This window comes from Cricetulus griseus, chromosome 2, assembly GCF_003668045.3.
Source record: "Cricetulus griseus strain 17A/GY chromosome 2, alternate assembly CriGri-PICRH-1.0, whole genome shotgun sequence".
Taxonomy (NCBI): Eukaryota; Metazoa; Chordata; class Mammalia; order Rodentia; family Cricetidae; genus Cricetulus; species Cricetulus griseus.
The window spans coordinates 184,760,090-184,778,694 of record NC_048595.1 but is presented as its reverse complement, the minus strand read 5'-3'; the positions used below and the strand labels follow the sequence as shown (position 1 = coordinate 184,778,694).

General features: G+C 35.9%; 1 protein-coding gene across 8 annotated transcripts in view; it reads left to right on the top strand.

Annotated features, from left to right (window-relative positions):
- Csnk1g3 (casein kinase 1 gamma 3) overlaps window positions 1–14,480 on the top strand; it is an 87,275-nt gene extending 72,795 nt beyond the window's left edge. For 4 of the 8 annotated variants that reach the window (XM_027400908.2, XM_027400909.2, XM_027400913.2 and 1 more), the window contains 3 exons: window positions 5,054–5,160; window positions 5,671–5,694; window positions 12,165–14,480. In XM_027400908.2, the coding sequence (XP_027256709.1) occupies window positions 5,054–5,160; window positions 5,671–5,694; window positions 12,165–12,219 (186 nt within the window). In that variant the 3' untranslated portion in view covers window positions 12,220–14,480. The remainder of the gene's footprint in view (window positions 1–5,053; window positions 5,161–5,670; window positions 5,695–12,164) is intronic. The other 4 variants (XM_027400910.2, XM_027400911.2, XM_027400914.2 and 1 more) reach the window with 1 other exon arrangement.
- Window positions 14,481–18,605: the final 4,125 nt, after the last annotated feature.

The following is an 18,605-nucleotide window of genomic DNA, read 5'->3' as shown; positions in this document are numbered from 1 at the left end:
TGTTTGCTGGGATTAAAGGCCTGCGCCACCACATCTGGAAGTTTCTACACTTTGACAACCCCCTCCTCGACCCCAGTATTGCTGCTGGAGGATGTAAATGTCAAGCAGTCCACTTGAGAGTTCTCAGTCCTTATGACAGTGAACCTTGTGGCTGATACATGGTTTCAGAGGCTGGCTTATCAGCTGATGACTGGCTTGGACTTCTTGGAATTCACAGTAATTCTTAGGTGAGAGGCCAAGCTCTTAGTGATTGAGGTTGGGGCTACTGACCACCATACCCTTTACTGCTCCAGCTGAGGCTGCTGACTCTTTCTTTATGACTGCCAGCCGTAATTATCTCTCACTTAAAAGCTGTGTTGGGTTGGTTCCAGACTCCTGGTCTACGCTTGCTCCTTGTTATCAGGCTCCCAGTGTAATTTAGTCTTAAACATAGGTTCCCTCTTAAGCTGATACCTGGCCACAGCACTTTACATTGATAACTTGTTACACCAGAGGAGGCACTATCTAACTAAACTCTGAAGTACTTTCAAGGCTTGTGTAAACTGTATGCTTGTTCTTTGGGCAAGGTTGCTGGTTTCTTTTCACCAAGGTTTCCTTGCTTAACTTTAGATGGCACTTCTGTGCTCCTCCTCTCCTTGAGAGCTTTGCAGGGCCTTCTTTTTGCAATACTTTGCATTGGTTCTATCACTTTGTGTTTCCACTGTTCTTTCACTGGATCTCTTTGGAATGGAGTCTGAATTTTATTATCTTGACTCTTCTTCATGGTATCACAAAGAAGCAGCTTTATCCTGTCTTCTTACCCTGGAATCTTGAAGATTACTTTGGTAAAGACTTGATTAAAGGGAGAGAAGTATGAGTCAGAGATTCAACTATGAAAAGTCTACAGCTGAAGCTGGGTGTGTTCACTCATGTCTGCAATCCCAACACTTAGGAGGCTGAAGGAGGACTGGCCCAACTTCAAGGCTTATAGTCTGGGTTACAGATGTCTTTAGAAAACCAAAACTAGTCAGCCAGGTATGGCGGTGCACACCTTTAATCCCAGTACTTGGGAGGCAGAGGCAGGCAAATCTCTGTGAGTTTGAGGCCAACCAGGTCTACAGAGGGAGTTCCAGGACAGCCAGAGATAACACAGAGAAACCCTGTCTTGACAAAACAAAACAAGCAAGCAAAACCAAAACCAAAAGAACCCCCAAAAGTCTATAGCTGTGTTGCAGGAGTGAGTTGTAGAGATGAGAGAAATGAAATGATTTGAAATTGAACTAGAGTAGAGTTTGGTTGGATGTGGGGGCTAGGAAATTAGGAGCACAGTTGCCACCTCAGTATGAGGTGCTCAGATCAGATCTCTAAAACTAGGTTTTAGAATTACTGGTCTTAACAGATAGTAGTAACCTCCAATTTCATTGTAGCTGAGCCTTTCATTGTAGTACATTTTTGTTTAGCTCACCACCATTGAAAATGGATTCCACAATGATAGTTGGCAACTCTAAGCAAAAGGAAGAAGAAAAACCCAAATGATCCTAGTGTGCTGAATGACATCTTGATTGTTTGGGGATCTTTTATGGTTGGGAAGTTTCTTATTTGAGCCTTAGGAATGTTGTGGTTTTTGGAAATCTAGGATAAGACAGGTATAGAATCACAAATCATCTAAAAGACATGTGCAGCCAGGTACTGTTAAGGAAAATAAAAGAATAATATAAATTGTTGTAATAAGTAATCTGATGTCTTGTAGGTATAGTATCAGATTCAAATATAGATAGTACTGACATAAAAAAGGATGCAAACAGAAGTATCTTGCAGTGGTATCTAATGTACATGGTTCAATGGGAGAAGAGGGATTTTCACTTTGCAGACAGCTCTCAGTTGTGCTTATTGTGTATATGACCTTTCTAAAGACATTTCTAAAACTAGTCTTAGTCTTCTAGATCAGGTCATTAGCAATACAGAGTTAATAATGAGGAACAAAATTGAGTGACTATTATAATTCCATCTGCTCTCCATAGTTTTCTGGGGTACTGATGTCTGAAAAAGAGCATTTATAGAAAGATGTAGTTATAGTTTCTATTATGTAATTAATTCCACCTTCATTAGTTTAGGAAGTTTCCTGGTGAGTCACATTGGTATGAATCAATGTGATTTATTTATTGTGATCTTCTGTTTTAATAACATTTTACATTAACCTCTCCAAAGATTTGGATACTCAGAGAAATTTGCTACAATTAATGTCTCTATTAGTGAATGTTAAATTGAAAATCTACATTATCTTGGTTGAAAAACAATGAAGACCAGTTGTGGTGAATCATACCTGTGGTCCATGAGAAAGCCATTTCACTGTGGTGTCATCTTTTAAAATGACAACCATCAATTATTTGCTAGTTACAGTTTTCAGAGTAAGTAGTGATTTATGTGTTTACTAGCATGGGTTCAATAAACTCTGAAAAATATTCTTTTAGCTGTATCTCACATATCAGCATGGTTTTTAGTGAATGTAATAAGAGAATGCTGGTATATATGTGTTTTAGTATTTCTGATGTATTTAGCGGCTGGATGGCTATCTGATTCATTAATATTGTGAACATGTGCTGTATGCTTGGTAACCATGCTTTTGAGAAATAAAACAAACTGGAAATATAGTAGTATAAGTAGTTTTTATGAATTTGTTATATTGGAAAATAATAATTTTGTTTTTGAAAATCATTGCCTATGAGCTGAGGGTAGTGCTGCCAGCACTTAGGAGACAGAGACAGCCTGGACAGTGTCTGCTTCCCCACAAATCCTTGGTGACCAAGGTGCTGCTTTGTCTGAGGCCTGCTCTGTCTTATCTGACTATGAGAATGGCTTCTTTTGGAAGTTGCTTGTGGTCTTTTCTTCTCCTGTCCTCTGAAACTTGGTAGTGAAACTAGAGTCAATTTCTTAAAATACTATGATGTGGCTGTTTTTTTTCCCTTCAAAGCAGTGATTACAGATTACAGGAGGGAATGTAGATTAGCAGAATATCTTTAAGCATTGTAACAGTAAACTATAAGACAGCAATGCCAAACTTCAGATTATCTGTCGCTTTCATAAACTTTCCTAAAAAGAAATCAGTCTGAGAAAACACTGATGTTTCAGCCTTCTAGTTTAGTTGTTATTCTAGAAATGCCAGCCAAATAGACCTATTCATTAGAATTGGTGAAATTTTAAAAAAATGTATTTGCTTATTTGATTGGTTTGGGCTTACCTATAGCATTGTACCTTCATTTCTCCTTTGTAACGTACCTCTGCCAAAGGCTGGCTGATAGTGGTGATGGCCACCATTGCTTGATCTCTGGCTATATGTATTGGTCCCATTTTAGCCTGATAGTTAAATAGACACTGACTGCCCTTTCCCATTTCATAGTTGAGGACGCCAAGATTTAGCAAAATCAAGGTATCTTTCTTAAGCAAGGTATCTTGCTTCGATGGTAGTGGTATAGGTAGTTTTGGGTATATAAGTCTGTATATAGAGAATAGTGATCACCTGATGCCAGCAGACACAAAAATTGTGTAGGAAAATGAGCAAAGCTTACAGTATATATTTTTCAGACTTAGTAGCTGTTTTTAAGGAGTTCTCAGTTTGAAAATAAAGTCAGAGCAGATGGAGTGATAAAAAGGAGAAAGTGAATGGAAGAACCTTAGTAAGGGAAGAGTGGAGTGTGAGTGTCTTTTCGAGTTTAGTATTAAGAGAAAAGAAAAGAATAGGGAAATTAAATGAATTTGAAGGACGTTGGATAATTTAGCACTTTTGTTATTTTAATGTGAAATCTTAGAATATTATTCATGCATGGTTCTATTCATTTATTCTGACAAGTAGGTAGAGTGCCTGTTCTGTGTCAGGTATATTAGAGAGCAAGATGATATTACAGTTCTTTATGAAACAGTTTAATAGAGGTAGAATATTAATAACAAAATAGATAAATCAGGAATTAAGAACATCAAGACAAAACCAAAAAAATATATGAAGAAGCCAGGTATAGGTGTGTGCCTTTAATCCTAGCACCCGGAAAGCAAAGACATGCAGATCTCTGTAAGTTCAAGTTTCAGGATAGCTAGGGCTACATAGAGATACCATGTGTCAAAACATAAAACAAATAATCAAATAAATAAAAGTCAACACAAATAACTTATACAAAGAATCAAAAATAAAGTACAGCATGAAAGACTATTTCTGCATGGAAATTGCGGTGCTCTCTGGGAGTCTGACACATAAGAAGACCACACATAAGTAAGAGTAGAAAACCCTAGCTAGTGACAGTGGACAGTGCTAAGGCCTGGCTTGATGTCTTAGATAGAAGCTGGTGAGCTAAGAGATTCTTGAGGTAGGCAGATAGTAGGTTATGTGAGACTTTAGTATGTAGGGTAAGGAATACAGCTTTTTATTCTAAGTTAAATGAGAATACAAAAGTTGGGACTTTTCAGAAGAGAATTACCACAGTGGGATTTATACCTTGAAAGGAGTACTCTGGTTGCTTTGTGGATAATGTATCTTACTTGTAATAGTCAGAGCAGAAGACTAACTAATAGGCTTTTTTGCTCTTAGGAGAGATCATGTTGTTTTGGTACTGGAGTCCTAGTGGTAATAGAGGTGGTAAGAACTGAGTAAATAGGATATGTGTTTGGGGGAATGTCTCAGAGGACCTACTTACAGATCAGATGTGGGATCTACATAATGAGGTGAATAGATGATACTGGGGTCCTTAAAATGGGCAGTGTGAATTGGAAGTCTCAGTGATTACAGATTACAGGAGGGAAAGTAGATCATGTGTAATGTGCTAAAGAGGATGGGCACACAAAAGAACTGATGGAAACCTCAATATAGGAGGTAGTTTCTAGAAAGAAACAGAAAATAAGTTTTAAGACAGATAGGGAGTAAGTCAAAAGCACATGTTGGATGGCTTTGATCTACTAATTATTTTGTGTTCCTCATATTAACTTTCTAATTTAAATGCCTTAATCTTTACTTGGTATATATGATTATGTATGTGTGTTTGATTATATATATGTATATAAATAGTCTTTCTCTCTCTTTGTAAAACAGGTTGTAAGTTCTACAAACGGAGAGTTAAACACAGATGACCCCACGGCAGGACGATCAAACGCGCCCATCACAGCCCCTACAGAAGTAGAAGTGATGGATGAAACCAAGTATGTTTTGTTTTACTTATTTCGGTACTATTTTTTTTTTTTTTGGTTCATAACTTTGCATGTTTGAATTTTATAGTTACATACAATTATTCCACATTTTATCTGTAGGAAGTAGAACACACAAAAGAAGTGATACAATTATCTTAATCAGTGCTTAAAATACTACTACTTTAGTAAATACTTTCTTAATACAAAGATTGTTATTTAGGAACTGTGCTCAAATTTTCATTTAAAATTCAGAGCACATTTTTAGCTTTTGGTATTAGAAATATTGCATGGATATTATTGCTGTATTAATTATTACTTTTCTGTAAGTGTAAGTTCTTGGCATTGTAGGATGCTTCATGTTTATTGTTACTTTAACATTAATCTTTAAGATATAAATTATAGTAATGCTGCTTGGGAAAATTAAGCATGTAAAAACAATGTGATTATTTAATTATGGGCTATTTTTGATGATCTCTTTCTTCCTCTCTCCCTTTTCTTTTCTTTTTGTTTTTCTGTGTATAGCTGCCAGAAAGTATTGAATATGTGGTGAGTTCATAAGTGTAGGCAGGCAGAAATAGCTCCATTGACTATAATTTCAAAGATTTAGCACCATTTAATATAAAACAATTCTTAACTTAGAAATTATAATTGGTAAACTGAAACTTAATTGATGACAATAACATTAGCTCTGAAAAACAAGAAATAATTGTTGAGGAGCTGTTTTGCCTGCTGCAGCTTTTTTTTTTTTTTTTTTTTTTGCATTAAGTTACATAGTTTTGGGGCACTTTTTAACTTCATAGATGATATGCCAACCTGCTTGCGCTTGCACTTTTGTAACATGAAAGTTTTTATTTGTTATTTTAAATAGAAAGCTAAGTTTATGAGTTATACTTTATATTTCCTTGTTTTCAGTTTTTTAATGCACACTCTTTCCCATACAGTATCACTAAAATCCTACTTCGTTTACTAACCAGTGCTTTAAAAATCCTCTAATAGTTCTAATAATATTCTTCTTGGGAGAAGTGGTACTGAATTTTAGTTACTTTCTGGTATTTGCTGACAGTTGCAATTCTGTGTTTAAGTGTTTCTCTTCATTTCAAAACAGATTTTTGAGTCGGCTTTGCAGTGAATAAAGCCTTAGTTCTAAAGCCTGCCAGTCATTTTACTTGTACACTTAAAAAACACTCATTTGCTAGTTGTGGATTTTTTTTTTCCTTTTTACAAGCAGTGATCCATTTCAATCAGCTTTTATTTAAGAATTTCTTGACAGTATGGCTAAATTTAGTATATTTCAAGAGATATTTAGTCTGCTATTTACTTGTTTGTTATTAACTCTAAAAATTACCATAATGGTTTGTGTTTGTGAATTTTAAGTAAGGTGCTAAGGACAGTTATGACATAGGGTAGTTATGTGGTTCTTTTTTTTTAGGCTTGTTTCTTTTTTTTGTAAAACACGGCTAATAATATCCACCTCATAGGGAGTTTCTCAGTAGAAGTGGTAAGGCCTCAATTATTTTGTCTGTTACATATGGAGCCTATGTAGCTATTTTCTCACCTATTTATTTCTTCATCACTAACTGCTGGTGACCTTTCTCATCTATGCTCTTCACAAGAGTTTGCTGTCTGTGTTCACTTCCTTTTAGAGACTTACTTTCAGTCCAGTCTATCCATTCTATGTAAATTCATTCAGTGGCTACACTGTTGAAATTTCAGTTGCATTAGCAGATATTAGTACATGGTAAAGCTTTGAATTTTGCAAAGAAAAGGACTGCTTCCTGATGAATAATCAGAGAATGCTTTGTAAGGTAGCTTTCAAGAATGACATAATATATGGTTCATTTAGTTGTGATGCCTGTGGGTATGTGTGCAAATAGACTGGCTTTTCTCTCTAGAGGCATTGGAGGACAAGAATGAAGAAAGTGATGGGACTGCTGTTCCTGAAGGGACTGTCCTCCATTCTTTGGAGAATTGTGTCCACATTTCTTGATATGATATCAAAGGCCTTTATAGCTTGCTTACTGTTGTCATTTCCTTTTTTTCCCCCCAAACCCAACCTAATTCTGATGCTATATATATTACTACTATTTTGTTAATATACCTATTGTTTTCTTTATACATCTCACATCATGATGGCTTTCTCAATGTATTAAAAATAAGGCCTCTTTTGTCTTTAGATCCCCAGTGGTCAAAATTGAAAACTACAAAAAGTAAATAATTCACCAAAGCAATTTAACATACCTGTGAAATGCATTATTATATACTACAAAGAAGTGAGCTGCAAATTCTTCTAAATGAAACAGAATAATGCCATGCATTAGATAGCTCCACTTACATAAATTGTGAACAGGGCAGTGGTAAAGGAACAGAAAATAAAGTAGTGGTTGTCTTTGGCAGAGAAGAAAATGTGAGGGACTGATGATAGCAGGATTCCTTTAAGGCAATGGTTCTCAATCTTCCTAATGCTGCAACACTTAAATACAGTTCCACATGTTGTGACCCCCAACCATAAAATTATTTTGTGGCTACTTTATAACTGTAATTTTGCTATTGTTATGAATTGCAATGTAAATATCTGATATGCAGGATGTCTTAATATGTGATTCCCATGGGGTCACGTCCCAAAAGTTGAGAACCACTGCTTTAAGAAATGAGATGGCTTTGAAGTTAGGTAGTCCTGGTATCTGTACAATTCTGTGAATAGACTACTTGTCTCTGCATTGTACGTAGTATGAGGACAAATTTTATGACGTGAATTATGTCTAGATAAAGTGGTGTTAAAAGATAGCAACTTGTGGGTTCAGGAAAACTTTATTCTAGTTGGGTTGCAAGAGTCCCCAAAATTTCACTTCATTAAAACTTTTTTTTTTTTTAAGATTTTATTCATTGTGTATACAACATTCCGCTTCTATGTATACCTGCACACCAGATGATGGCACCAGATCTCATAGTGGATGGTTGTGAGCCACCATGTGGTTGTTGGGAATTGAACTCAGGACCTCTGGAAGAGCAGTCAGTGCTCTTAACCTCATTAAAACTCTTTAACCACATTTATTCCTTTCTTTTACTCAGATTAATTCTTAGCATTTCTATAAGGTCATTAACACGTTTTTCAAATCCTCTGACGCTCAGACTAAGGAATATGAGCATAACTTCTTTTTCGAGGTTGCATCCTTTCTCTCTTCTAATATTTACTGGATAAATTGTTGTATATTTAGTGATTGGGTGCTTATGAAGACATTTCAAAACTTTTATTCAAAGATTTGAGCAGATATGAAGTACACCTGTAGATAGTGTTGTCAGCCACAGAGGTGTAAGGTTTTGTGTGTGCTTTGTGTGTACCTGTGTTTGTGTGGGGGTGTTCAATCTAGTGCCTTATACTGTAAAGCAAGTGCCCTATCACCATGCTATACCCAGTTACTGTAACTATTATAGGAGAAAAAAGGGAGTTACAAAGGGATATAAAAGACTGTGTGGTGTGCACTACAAATGGGAAATCAATGCTTCCCCTACTTCCTCACGCTTTCCCTTTTCCTTCAAAGATAAAATTAAGAGGATCATGGAAATAGGGGGACCGAAGTTTGAAGAACACCATTGTTTCAAGAGCTTAACCAATGAAGAACTAAGGATGAAATTGATGAACAAGAGAGCATGGCTGTTCTTATGTGGACAAATTGTCAAGTAGAGACTTTTAAGTTTACTCTGACTTGGGAAAGTGAAGCATTGGAGCATGGTCTTCCTCTAGTTCAGGCTGGCTTTTGCTTTTGATCTTCTTGGTTTAGTTTACATGCTGGGATTAGAGGTGTAGTCAGTTTAAAGAGGAAATTCAATTGAAAAATTCTAAGCCATGGAACAGGCAAGATGAAATTTCTGAGCTAAGCCAGCTTGAAAGGTGTGAGAAGGTTGCATCATTTTAGACAGAAACATTAATTGTCAGTAGGTAGAGAGGAAGACACTGGACATGGGACTGTAGGTGTCTTACTTGAAGAAGTTACATACATAATCTTGTTTCTGATCTGAACTGTTGGCCTAGCTTAACAGTTCTTCCTTTTTAAAATGAAGAAATCCAGCACACACCTGTAATCACAGCACTCGGAAGACAGAGGCAGGTGGATCTCTGTGAGCTCCAGGCCAGCCTGACCTACAAATTGAGTTGCAGGACAGCCAGAACTGTTAGAGAAACCCTATCTGGAAAAACAAACAAATAAATAATAAAAAAGTCAAGAAATCCAAAGATAAGGAATTGCACTATGGGTATTACTTTTAAGGTAAAATATTTCTTTGTCAAAAAGTAAGTACTAGTCATAAAAGATATTTTTTTCTATATGCTCATTAAGCCAGGGCAGGAGAGACTGGCTTCTGAAGTCCTGAGTGGGGAATACAAGCTGGATGCAGTAGCAGCCTCCACCAAAGGTGATGCTGATGAGTCATTGTAGAAGGTGTAGGTAGGAACCTCAGACCCAGACAGGAAAACATGCAGCAGTTTCATTGCAAGAAGTAAGTGTGTGACATAGCTCCAGGAAAACAGCACAGTGTAGCCCAAGAGGGCAGTGGGTGAAGTGGAATGGAGGTGTAATGTAAACAACAAAACCGAACATGGCTCACTGTGATTTTAGGATGAATTCTAATGGCATAGGCTGTTAATTGCCAGTTAGTCTACACTGGTGTTGGATTCACCTCGCCTCACTGGTTTCTCTAGTTTTGCTTTCAGTTATGAAAGCTAAATTCTTCCCATTTGTTAAATAACCTTTTGAGTGTAAGTATTATTGGATACAGAAGCTGTGCCAGGTATCTTAACCTTGAGACCCAGACTCAGCATTTTAAGACCGTATCCCAAGTCAGTTTTTTTTTTTTTTTTTCAGAAAAGCCTCACAATGATGCTGAAATAGCATTTTGTAGGCTACAGTAGAGTTTGTGGCCCATGGGTAAGAACTCTAGACTCAGAACATAACCTATAATTTTAACTAGATGTTACTGTAGGGTTTGATTGTGTTAATGAGGCATATCCTTTAACACATACTAAATGAGTGGCAACTTTTTGCTCGTTTGATGGGGTATTACTGTGAGCTTCCTTGTAGTGAGAAGGGAAGTAGTAAGTCAAACAGAATCATTTGAAAGTAACCGTAAATGCAGAAATAAAAGACAGTATTGTGAGAACAGCCCTGTTTCAGATTGAGTGCTTGGGAGCAGGAAATAAGTGAGAGGACCATTTCTTAATCACCAAGTCTATGAATCAGCTGGTTTTGAAATGAATTTTATCTTAAAAACCAGCAGGGATTAAAATTCTAATTTACTCCTTTAATGCTTCTGCTTTGTGGGCAGATGAATTCATAGAACACAGGTCAATGCTGCCCTCTGGTGGTAATTGCTTTAATAGTAGGCCATATCATTTAGTGGGATTTATTCTAAAGTTTTTGGATAATCTTTTAGTGTTGTTTTGAACTTAAAGAACCCGTGGCATTAGAATTTTTCTTAAAATTGTATTTAGTTTAAAATAAATTATTTGGCATATTTTCTTTATCCAATAATACTTACATTAGAAAGAAAGGTCATTTAACAAATGGAGAAAACTTCACATTCATAACTAAAAGCAAAATAAGTGAGGCAATGTAACTACAGCCCCAGTGTGGAAAAACTGGCAATTAACAGCCTGTTTATCAAACTTATATTGCATTACAGTTCCCATTGTAAGAAGCTTACATAATTTAAAATACCTTTTTAGTAGAAAGATTTTGAAGGAATATACTTTGGAGCTTGAAATGACAAATGAAAATATAGAGAAACATTTAATATCAGGAACAGGGACTTTATATAAACAGCACTGAATTTTCATTGAAATATCACTAGATTCTTAAATTTAATATTTTAAATATTTGGTTTATTTCTTTTAAGTAGTCTCCCCCTCCCCTCATTTTATCTCTTACTCAGTGGCTGTTTCCTAGAAATTGAAATATGTACTTGAATAGTATGTTACCCCTTCCATTTGAGACAGGGTCCCATATATTCCAGGCTCAATTCAAACTCTTGTTATCAGACGTTGATCCTGAACTCCTGGTCCTTCTGTCTCTACCTCCTGTCCAGTTTATGTGACAACCAAGATTGAAGCCAGGGCTCTGCCACTGAGCAGGGTCCCTTTTGCATTTCTATCTTTGAAAATTTGTATATCTGAGATTTGAGAAAGTATTAGGTACATATAGTTGAAAGTAAACATAGCTGGTTTTTCTGATTCCAGTATGCTTTGTTTTTTTTTTATTGCTCTCGCTCTCTCATTTCAGCTTTTTCTGGATAGTCCTATCAGTGAGGCAGAGAGTGTGTGTGTGTGTGTGTGTGTGTGTGTGTGTATTTAGTTATATATATGTATATATATATATATATATATATATATAGTTTCAGTTTTAAAATATATATATAAAGCCTATATATTTTTGAATATATAGTTTTTGAACTATAAAATGGATTCACTTTGGCTATGCTATTTTAAATGTTAAGTATCTCTTTCTCTTGATAAATAGGATAGGAAATTCTTGTTAATTAATGTTTTTTATTTTGTTTTAGATTCTAAACTGATTTTTATTAAAATGAAATGGGGTTGTTGTTGCTTCTGTAACAGTGGCATCAGGAGTCAAAACTACCAGACAGAAAGGGAAGAACTATATGGATGAACTTTATAAAAGCATGACAGACACACAGAGACTATTGAATATCCTGAGTGAAATGTGGCAGGTTCATGGAAAGTCAGAGCATCTGTAGCTTTTCACTTCTTGAAACAAAGCCTTGTGGACTTACTTCTGGCTCCTTTTTATGTTGCACAGAATGCTCTGCTGTATCCAAAAGGCATGCTGATAGGCCATAGTCCTAATAACTGCCTTAGGGTCACTAATACAATGCTTCGCTGATGTGCTCACTGTCTATCCTGCACGAGCCTGGTGCTGTGTATGACCATCTAAATTACTCTGATAAATTCAGTCTCTGATAACTTGAGTGTTTTTATAATAAAGGAATGTTTTCTTCATCTTCAGGTGCTGCTGTTTTTTCAAACGAAGGAAAAGGAAAACCATACAACGTCACAAATGACTGGATGCAGAGAGATCCTGGGGAGTTACTTACATGTTCATACGCTGTCTCGTGATTAAAATCATCTCTGTAGTGACCACATATATTTTCAAGGACTCACTCTTGAAACAGAAATGTCATACCTTCATATTTCATTTTGTGGTTGTCTTACATTCATTTCCCCTCCTAATTTAACTTTATGGAAGCTTTAAAATTTTGTCAAAATGTGAGTGCTTTGCCCATCATTGAATGGAATGGACCAGTGAAGTGGTATTGATGAACACAGTTCCAGAGGACATTTTTCAGAAGCTCTTCTGTTACAGAAAACAATACAGGTGTCCAAGTGTCAAATAATTGCACATAATTTGATTTTTATGTCTTCTATAAAAGCATAATCAAACAGGAATTTTCTTCCCAATGGATAGTACAGCAGAGAAAATAGTTGCACAAATATTAAAAACAACTTTCTTGAAAAGTTACTATTTTGTAACATCTGCATTGATTTCAGTATGACTTATGGTACTGTTATTCATGAATCATATTGACATTCTCTCTGTGAAATCAAGGTACAGTCACTGCCCATAGGTACTGAGGAAAAAGCACTATGGGATTGGCAAGCGGTGGTTGTAAATAAATCAGAAGAAATGTGGGAAATAGGAGCTTGGCTTCTGTGCCACTGTGTCAAGTGCAGCTGCAGAAGTGGCAGAAGCACTAATAATATTTGTACAATGTCACTCTATGCTTCCAGATGATAATGTATGCTAGATAGTGAAAAATGAATACTGGAGAAGTAATGTATGCTGGAGTTTGAAAACTACACCAAGGAAAGGAAATAAATGTGAAACTTGTTGCAGTGTGTAAGGCTAGAGCCCCTTGAAGCCTGCTACTGGGTGGCCACATCTCCCAGAAGCAGAAATCTGAGGATGTGGCATACAGTGGTAGCTGTTTGTTGTGTAGTTCTTTGATTAAAGAAAAGAAACATATTCCCAGAAATAAACCCTGGGTCACTCTGTCACCCGCTGTGCACATTAGTCTCTTGTATTCAGCTCTGCTAGTTCTCTGAACTTTCCTGTCTTGAGCATAGTGTTGATGATGGGAGAATGTTTGGAGAGGGTGGACCAGGTGCATTGCCTCCATAGCTTTCACAGTGCCTGCAGATGAACAGTGAGCAGTTCTGTTAGTGAGTCCATTCCACTTTGCTTTGTTTTAAGCCATAAGATTACAGGCATACTTTTGTCACATTCTCTTAGCCAGATTTTCAAGAGTTATAATAAAAAGACTGACTAGAAAGATACTGTTGATCATATCACACATTCATCTTTCATTTATAAAATGTTATTCTTTCCATGCAGTCTGTCGTAAGTGTGAACCTTCAGGTATGCTTATTTATTTTTTTGTCTCAAAGTAACATTTAAAATATGTATTAAAGGAAATGAATCCACTTTTTTTACTTCATTATTGAATTTACAGGTATTTAATTGTATTTTGTAATTTATTTTTCTTATTAGCCAAAAGTTCAATGTGTTGCTTTTGATAAATTGGGCACCCATATGAACACGACGAATCAGGACATTGTTTATCATTGTTTCTTTTAATCCTATGAGCAGTCTTTTTTTCTTGATTTTGAAGACATACACTCAGTCTAGAAAGCATTTGCTGTGTAATTTGATCAGCAGTTTCCATTCTATTTGTATACTGTCATGATGTCTAAACTGCAGGAGTTAAATACTGAGTTTTTGGTTTTGTTTGCTTTGAGCAAGGTAGATGGATGTTTTGGCCATTTATAATGTGAAACCACTTCTTTACAGTATTTGACCAAATTTGTGTGTCTATGATATTTGTAAATACATGCAATATCTGTATTTCTTATCATAAGCCTATTTAGTTTTATTCTCAGTAGGGTTTTTTGGACTGTACAGTGTTTATATGATCTGAACTCCTTATACATAAGAAGGTGTGTATATTAATCCAATTATGGACTTAAATATTTTAAAAGTATGAATACCCTTATTTGCTGCAAAGGCCAGTGTGTAGACATTTGCTTTTTAGCAATATTTTTAAGTGCTCCATTTTAGTGTCAGAGAACAAGTCTTTGGCACACAGACTGGTCAGTAATAGGTAATGCAGGTATGTTCAGGTTAAGCCAACAATGTTTTGCATTTTTATGCTTCTTTTCTGTCAACACTAATGAAGTCAACATTGCCTGAATGTCTGAATACTGAAACACAGCCCTGTTTAAAAGTATGTAACTGAAAAAGATAAATAAAGGTAGTTTTTTTAAACTCGCTCTTTCCCCTTTCCTCTAACCAAGAGTAAACTAATGCCATTCACTGCTGCACAGTAGTTTAAAAATCGACTTCTGTTAGTTTATTTCTCTAAGAGGCAGAAGGAACTTGTTTTTGTCATTTTGTTTCTGTTTTTGTTCTTTGTTGGAGCACAGTTGTAAGGAACACAAAACAGGAAAGATCTTAGCTTGCTCTGTTCTCAGTTTTTAATGTATGTTCTTTTCTGAGTTACTCGATAGATCAATTAGTTAAATCTGTCCTCTAATAACTTAGGGGATAAACAATAATTTTACTCCTTTTTTGAAAATGAAGTTATGCTATTAATGAAAGTTCACTGTTAATTAATTTTAAGTGAAGAAATCCATTGCAGATGGGAGCATATATTTGTAACAGTAATTTGACTTCTCATTATGTTGGTCCTTTAAGCAGTTTTACCAAATGGTGTTAATGGAGTCTTGTTTACTGAAGGATGCTGTAGGCAAGAGAAGGCAAGTAAAACCATTTAGCCCATGACTAGTTTGTACACTGAGCACCAGAGACTTTACAAAACAGGAGAACAGAAGAATGTGGACCAGGGAGATGACTCAGCAGGTAAGAATGCTTCCTATAAAAGCATGAGGGATTAAGTTCAAATCCTAGAGACTCCATAAAAGGCCAGTATGGCTAAGCATGCACCTGTTACTCCAGCAAGGGGTCCTGCAGTGGGGCTTGCTGGCTGCCAGTCTAGCTCCAGGTTTAGTGACAGACTCTGCCTCAACTGGATACGGAAGAGATAGATGTCATTACCACCTGGATTCTGTGTATGTCTTTGTCAGGGTTTCTATTGATGTGATGAAACAACATGACCAAAGCAACTTGGGGAAGAAAGGGTTTATTTGGCTTACACTTCCACAGCACTGTTCATCACTGAAGGAAGTCGGGACAGGAACTCAGACGGCGTAACAACCAGGAGCTCATGAAGAGGCCATGAAGGAGTGCTGCTTACTGGTTTCTCATAGCTTGCTTAGTCTGCTTTCTTAGAACCAAACACCAGCCCAGGGGTGCCCCTACCCACAATGGACTGGGCCCTTCTCCATTAGTCACTAATTAAGAACATGCCTTGCAGCTGGATCTTACATAGGCATTTTCTTAATTGAGGTTTCTTCTTCTCAGATGAATGTAGTTTGTGTCAAGTTGGTATAAAAATACCCAGCACAGTATTCGTGTGTATGTGCACCCACACTCACGTCTATATACAGCACACACAACAATACATACATAGAAACAGAATGATCTGAGACACATAATCTTCAACAGGCCTTGTCTAGGAAAAGCAGTGTGATTTTAGAGTGGATTCTAGCCTCCATGACAATATTTGCATTAGTAAGAATCTTTCACCTGCAAGTAACAACCCGACATAGACAATAAAAATATTTCACTTAATTGTAAATCCTGGTAAAACTAGCTTCTGATAGCTAATCTTGGTATTAAAGCAGGCACCTGTCCTTCTCTTGTGTCATTTCTTGGCTCTACTTTCATCTTACTGTTTTCGTTTTCAGTGTGAGGGTCAAGTGGCTGGTCAGGAGCTTGAGTCATTACTACCGTTTTACTTGGTAGGCAAGTAAAAACAGAGCAGTTTCTTGGTAGGCAGGTCCAACAACTTTCCATGCCTACTGGAGCCAATACCTGTGGACAAAAACTACTGTTCTGATAGTTGTGTCCATGCACTTAAAAGTGACATGTGAAAGGATATCAAGATATTTAACTGTAGTTAAATCTGATGCTTGTAAAAACAATGACAAAAAATACCCCACTGTGTTTAAGTGAGTAGATTTAAAATAGGTATGAATGGTTGCTCTTGATACATTAGGAATGTATAAAAGAGAAATGCTGATGTTGACTTAGATTAGGGTGTTTGCCAGCAAGGAAAAGAAAGGTAATTATCCAGTAGATTTGTTAGTTATATTACTGCTCCTGGAAATGAAAGTGTAGAAATCATAGATAATTAGCTCTGTGTATCTCATGTGGGTATTTTAAAAGGTGGAGACATATTTTGTTAGACATGAACATGAAAGGGGGGAAGATGAGAAAGTCCCCAAATTTGTTGTGGGATATAATAAATTTGAAGTGCACTTATATATTCAATGAAATACATGTAAAAAAGTACAGGATTTAAGTCAAACTCAGAAAAGATACAAATGTAAATATGCATAAACATGGCTATTGAAGGCATGACAGTAATGGGATCACCTGATTTGGAAGAAAGTAACCTAGGTTAGGATCTCCTATGAAACATTTACATCTTGGTAAGTAGTGTTCATTCAACACTTCATGCATTCTCATTCTTTGTGTGACATTTTGGAGAGTACTCAAGAAGCTTACAAATGTGTCTCTGTTGTCATGTTTAGTTGAGATATTTGGAATTAGAGAGCATTTGTTATTTTGAATGGGAGTAATTAGAAAACTGTAGTTTGGAGAAGAGGTAATGATTGGCTGAACATAGAAAATGTCTGCAGACTTGCTAGTATTTAGCCTACTATTTGGCCTCCAATATGAAGCATTTGCTTTTTTTGTTAGTCTGTTTTTAGCTAGATGGTTATGTATGCCAATAGTTGTCAAAGACACTAACTTTTGAACTTGTAAGATTTATTTAACACTGTTGTGGGTTAAAATACTTACTTAAATTTTTTTTTAACAAATTTTCTACCTTTTACTATTTTGTTAAAAACTTTGTAGTGCCTGTATACCACAGGCACAGCACATTTCCTAGCCTGTTTGCTATATATCTTGTGCTGTGACCTGTATTATTTCATTGAATATGAAAAAGCTAATGGGTGAAACATGGAGGGAAAAGATAAGGAAAGTCAATAACTGCTGAGCAGTGAAATACAGATATCCTCTCTCAATCCAAGAAAATCAAAGTGTAGCATAAAGGTACAAACTTAGTTTTCAGAATTTTATAAGTACATCTTCAGATGTTGCTAACATAGTGCATGATTGTATTTGAAAAATGTTTGGGTTCAAGGAAAAAGTGAGTCTCAAGTACCTTCTTAGCTGGTATGTTTCTGTTCAACCTTTCAGGACTGTGCGGATGGTTACAAGAGTTCAAAGCTTATTTTCCAGCATGCAAATGATCATGACTATAGAACTTCGTTACTGTTGAAAATAGATAATTAGTTTGTATCTGCCCAGCTTTTACCAGAGCCATAAATTAATAAATTAACTTCTTTATGAGGATATTTATAAATCATAAACAAAGAAAAGCATTATAAAATCATTATTAGGTAATGTTGCTGGGATATGCAAATTTTTTTTCTTTGAAGCCATATTCTTAGTTTATCCCCTAAGCCAGCCTTGAACTCATGATATTCTTGTCTCTGCTTCCTGAGTACCAGGGTTGTAGGAGTAAGTTACCATTGCCAAGCATGAAATAGTTTTGTTATAACAGTTGTTAAGAGGGTATTTGTTAGGTTATAGGTTTTCTTAATTGGAAATCATTCTATTTCTCTGGCCTAGGATTGGCAAACTTTTGGGGGATGGGTGGGATAAAGTTTAGACCTTATAGGCCAAGAGGCAAATTTGAGGCTTTTATATACTTACACAATTAAAAAAAAAACTATACATATTTTGTTGGTGAAATTCAAAATATATTAATACTGGAATACAGTTTTGTTTGTAATATAGGTCTGCAAAAGGTAAACGTTAAGGAGATACTATTTCACTTAGCTGGAGTCTAAAATTGATCATAAATATTTGTTGATGATCTTGAATATTTCATATTACTTCAAAGTGTCTTTACAAGTAGATACTATCAAATATTTTTAATCTTTGTGATCATTTGGACAGAGTTTGTAGAATTAGTTTGTAGAATTCTAGTAGTTTTGCTCTATTATTTGCTTTTAAACATACGTTATTCTGAAGATGAATCACTTCCTACCACACCTGTCAGATGTGCTTCTCTTGATTGTACTCAGTGATGTTGGTTTGGAATTATGGAATGTGCCTCTGTACTTATATTGGAAATACAATGCACATAATGCAACTGGTTGAGTTGGGAAATTGTAAGCACTGCCATCAAACACTGTTTAGGAAAGTCACCATAATCAGTTTCTTCCTGACGGAACGTACAATAATAATGATAAT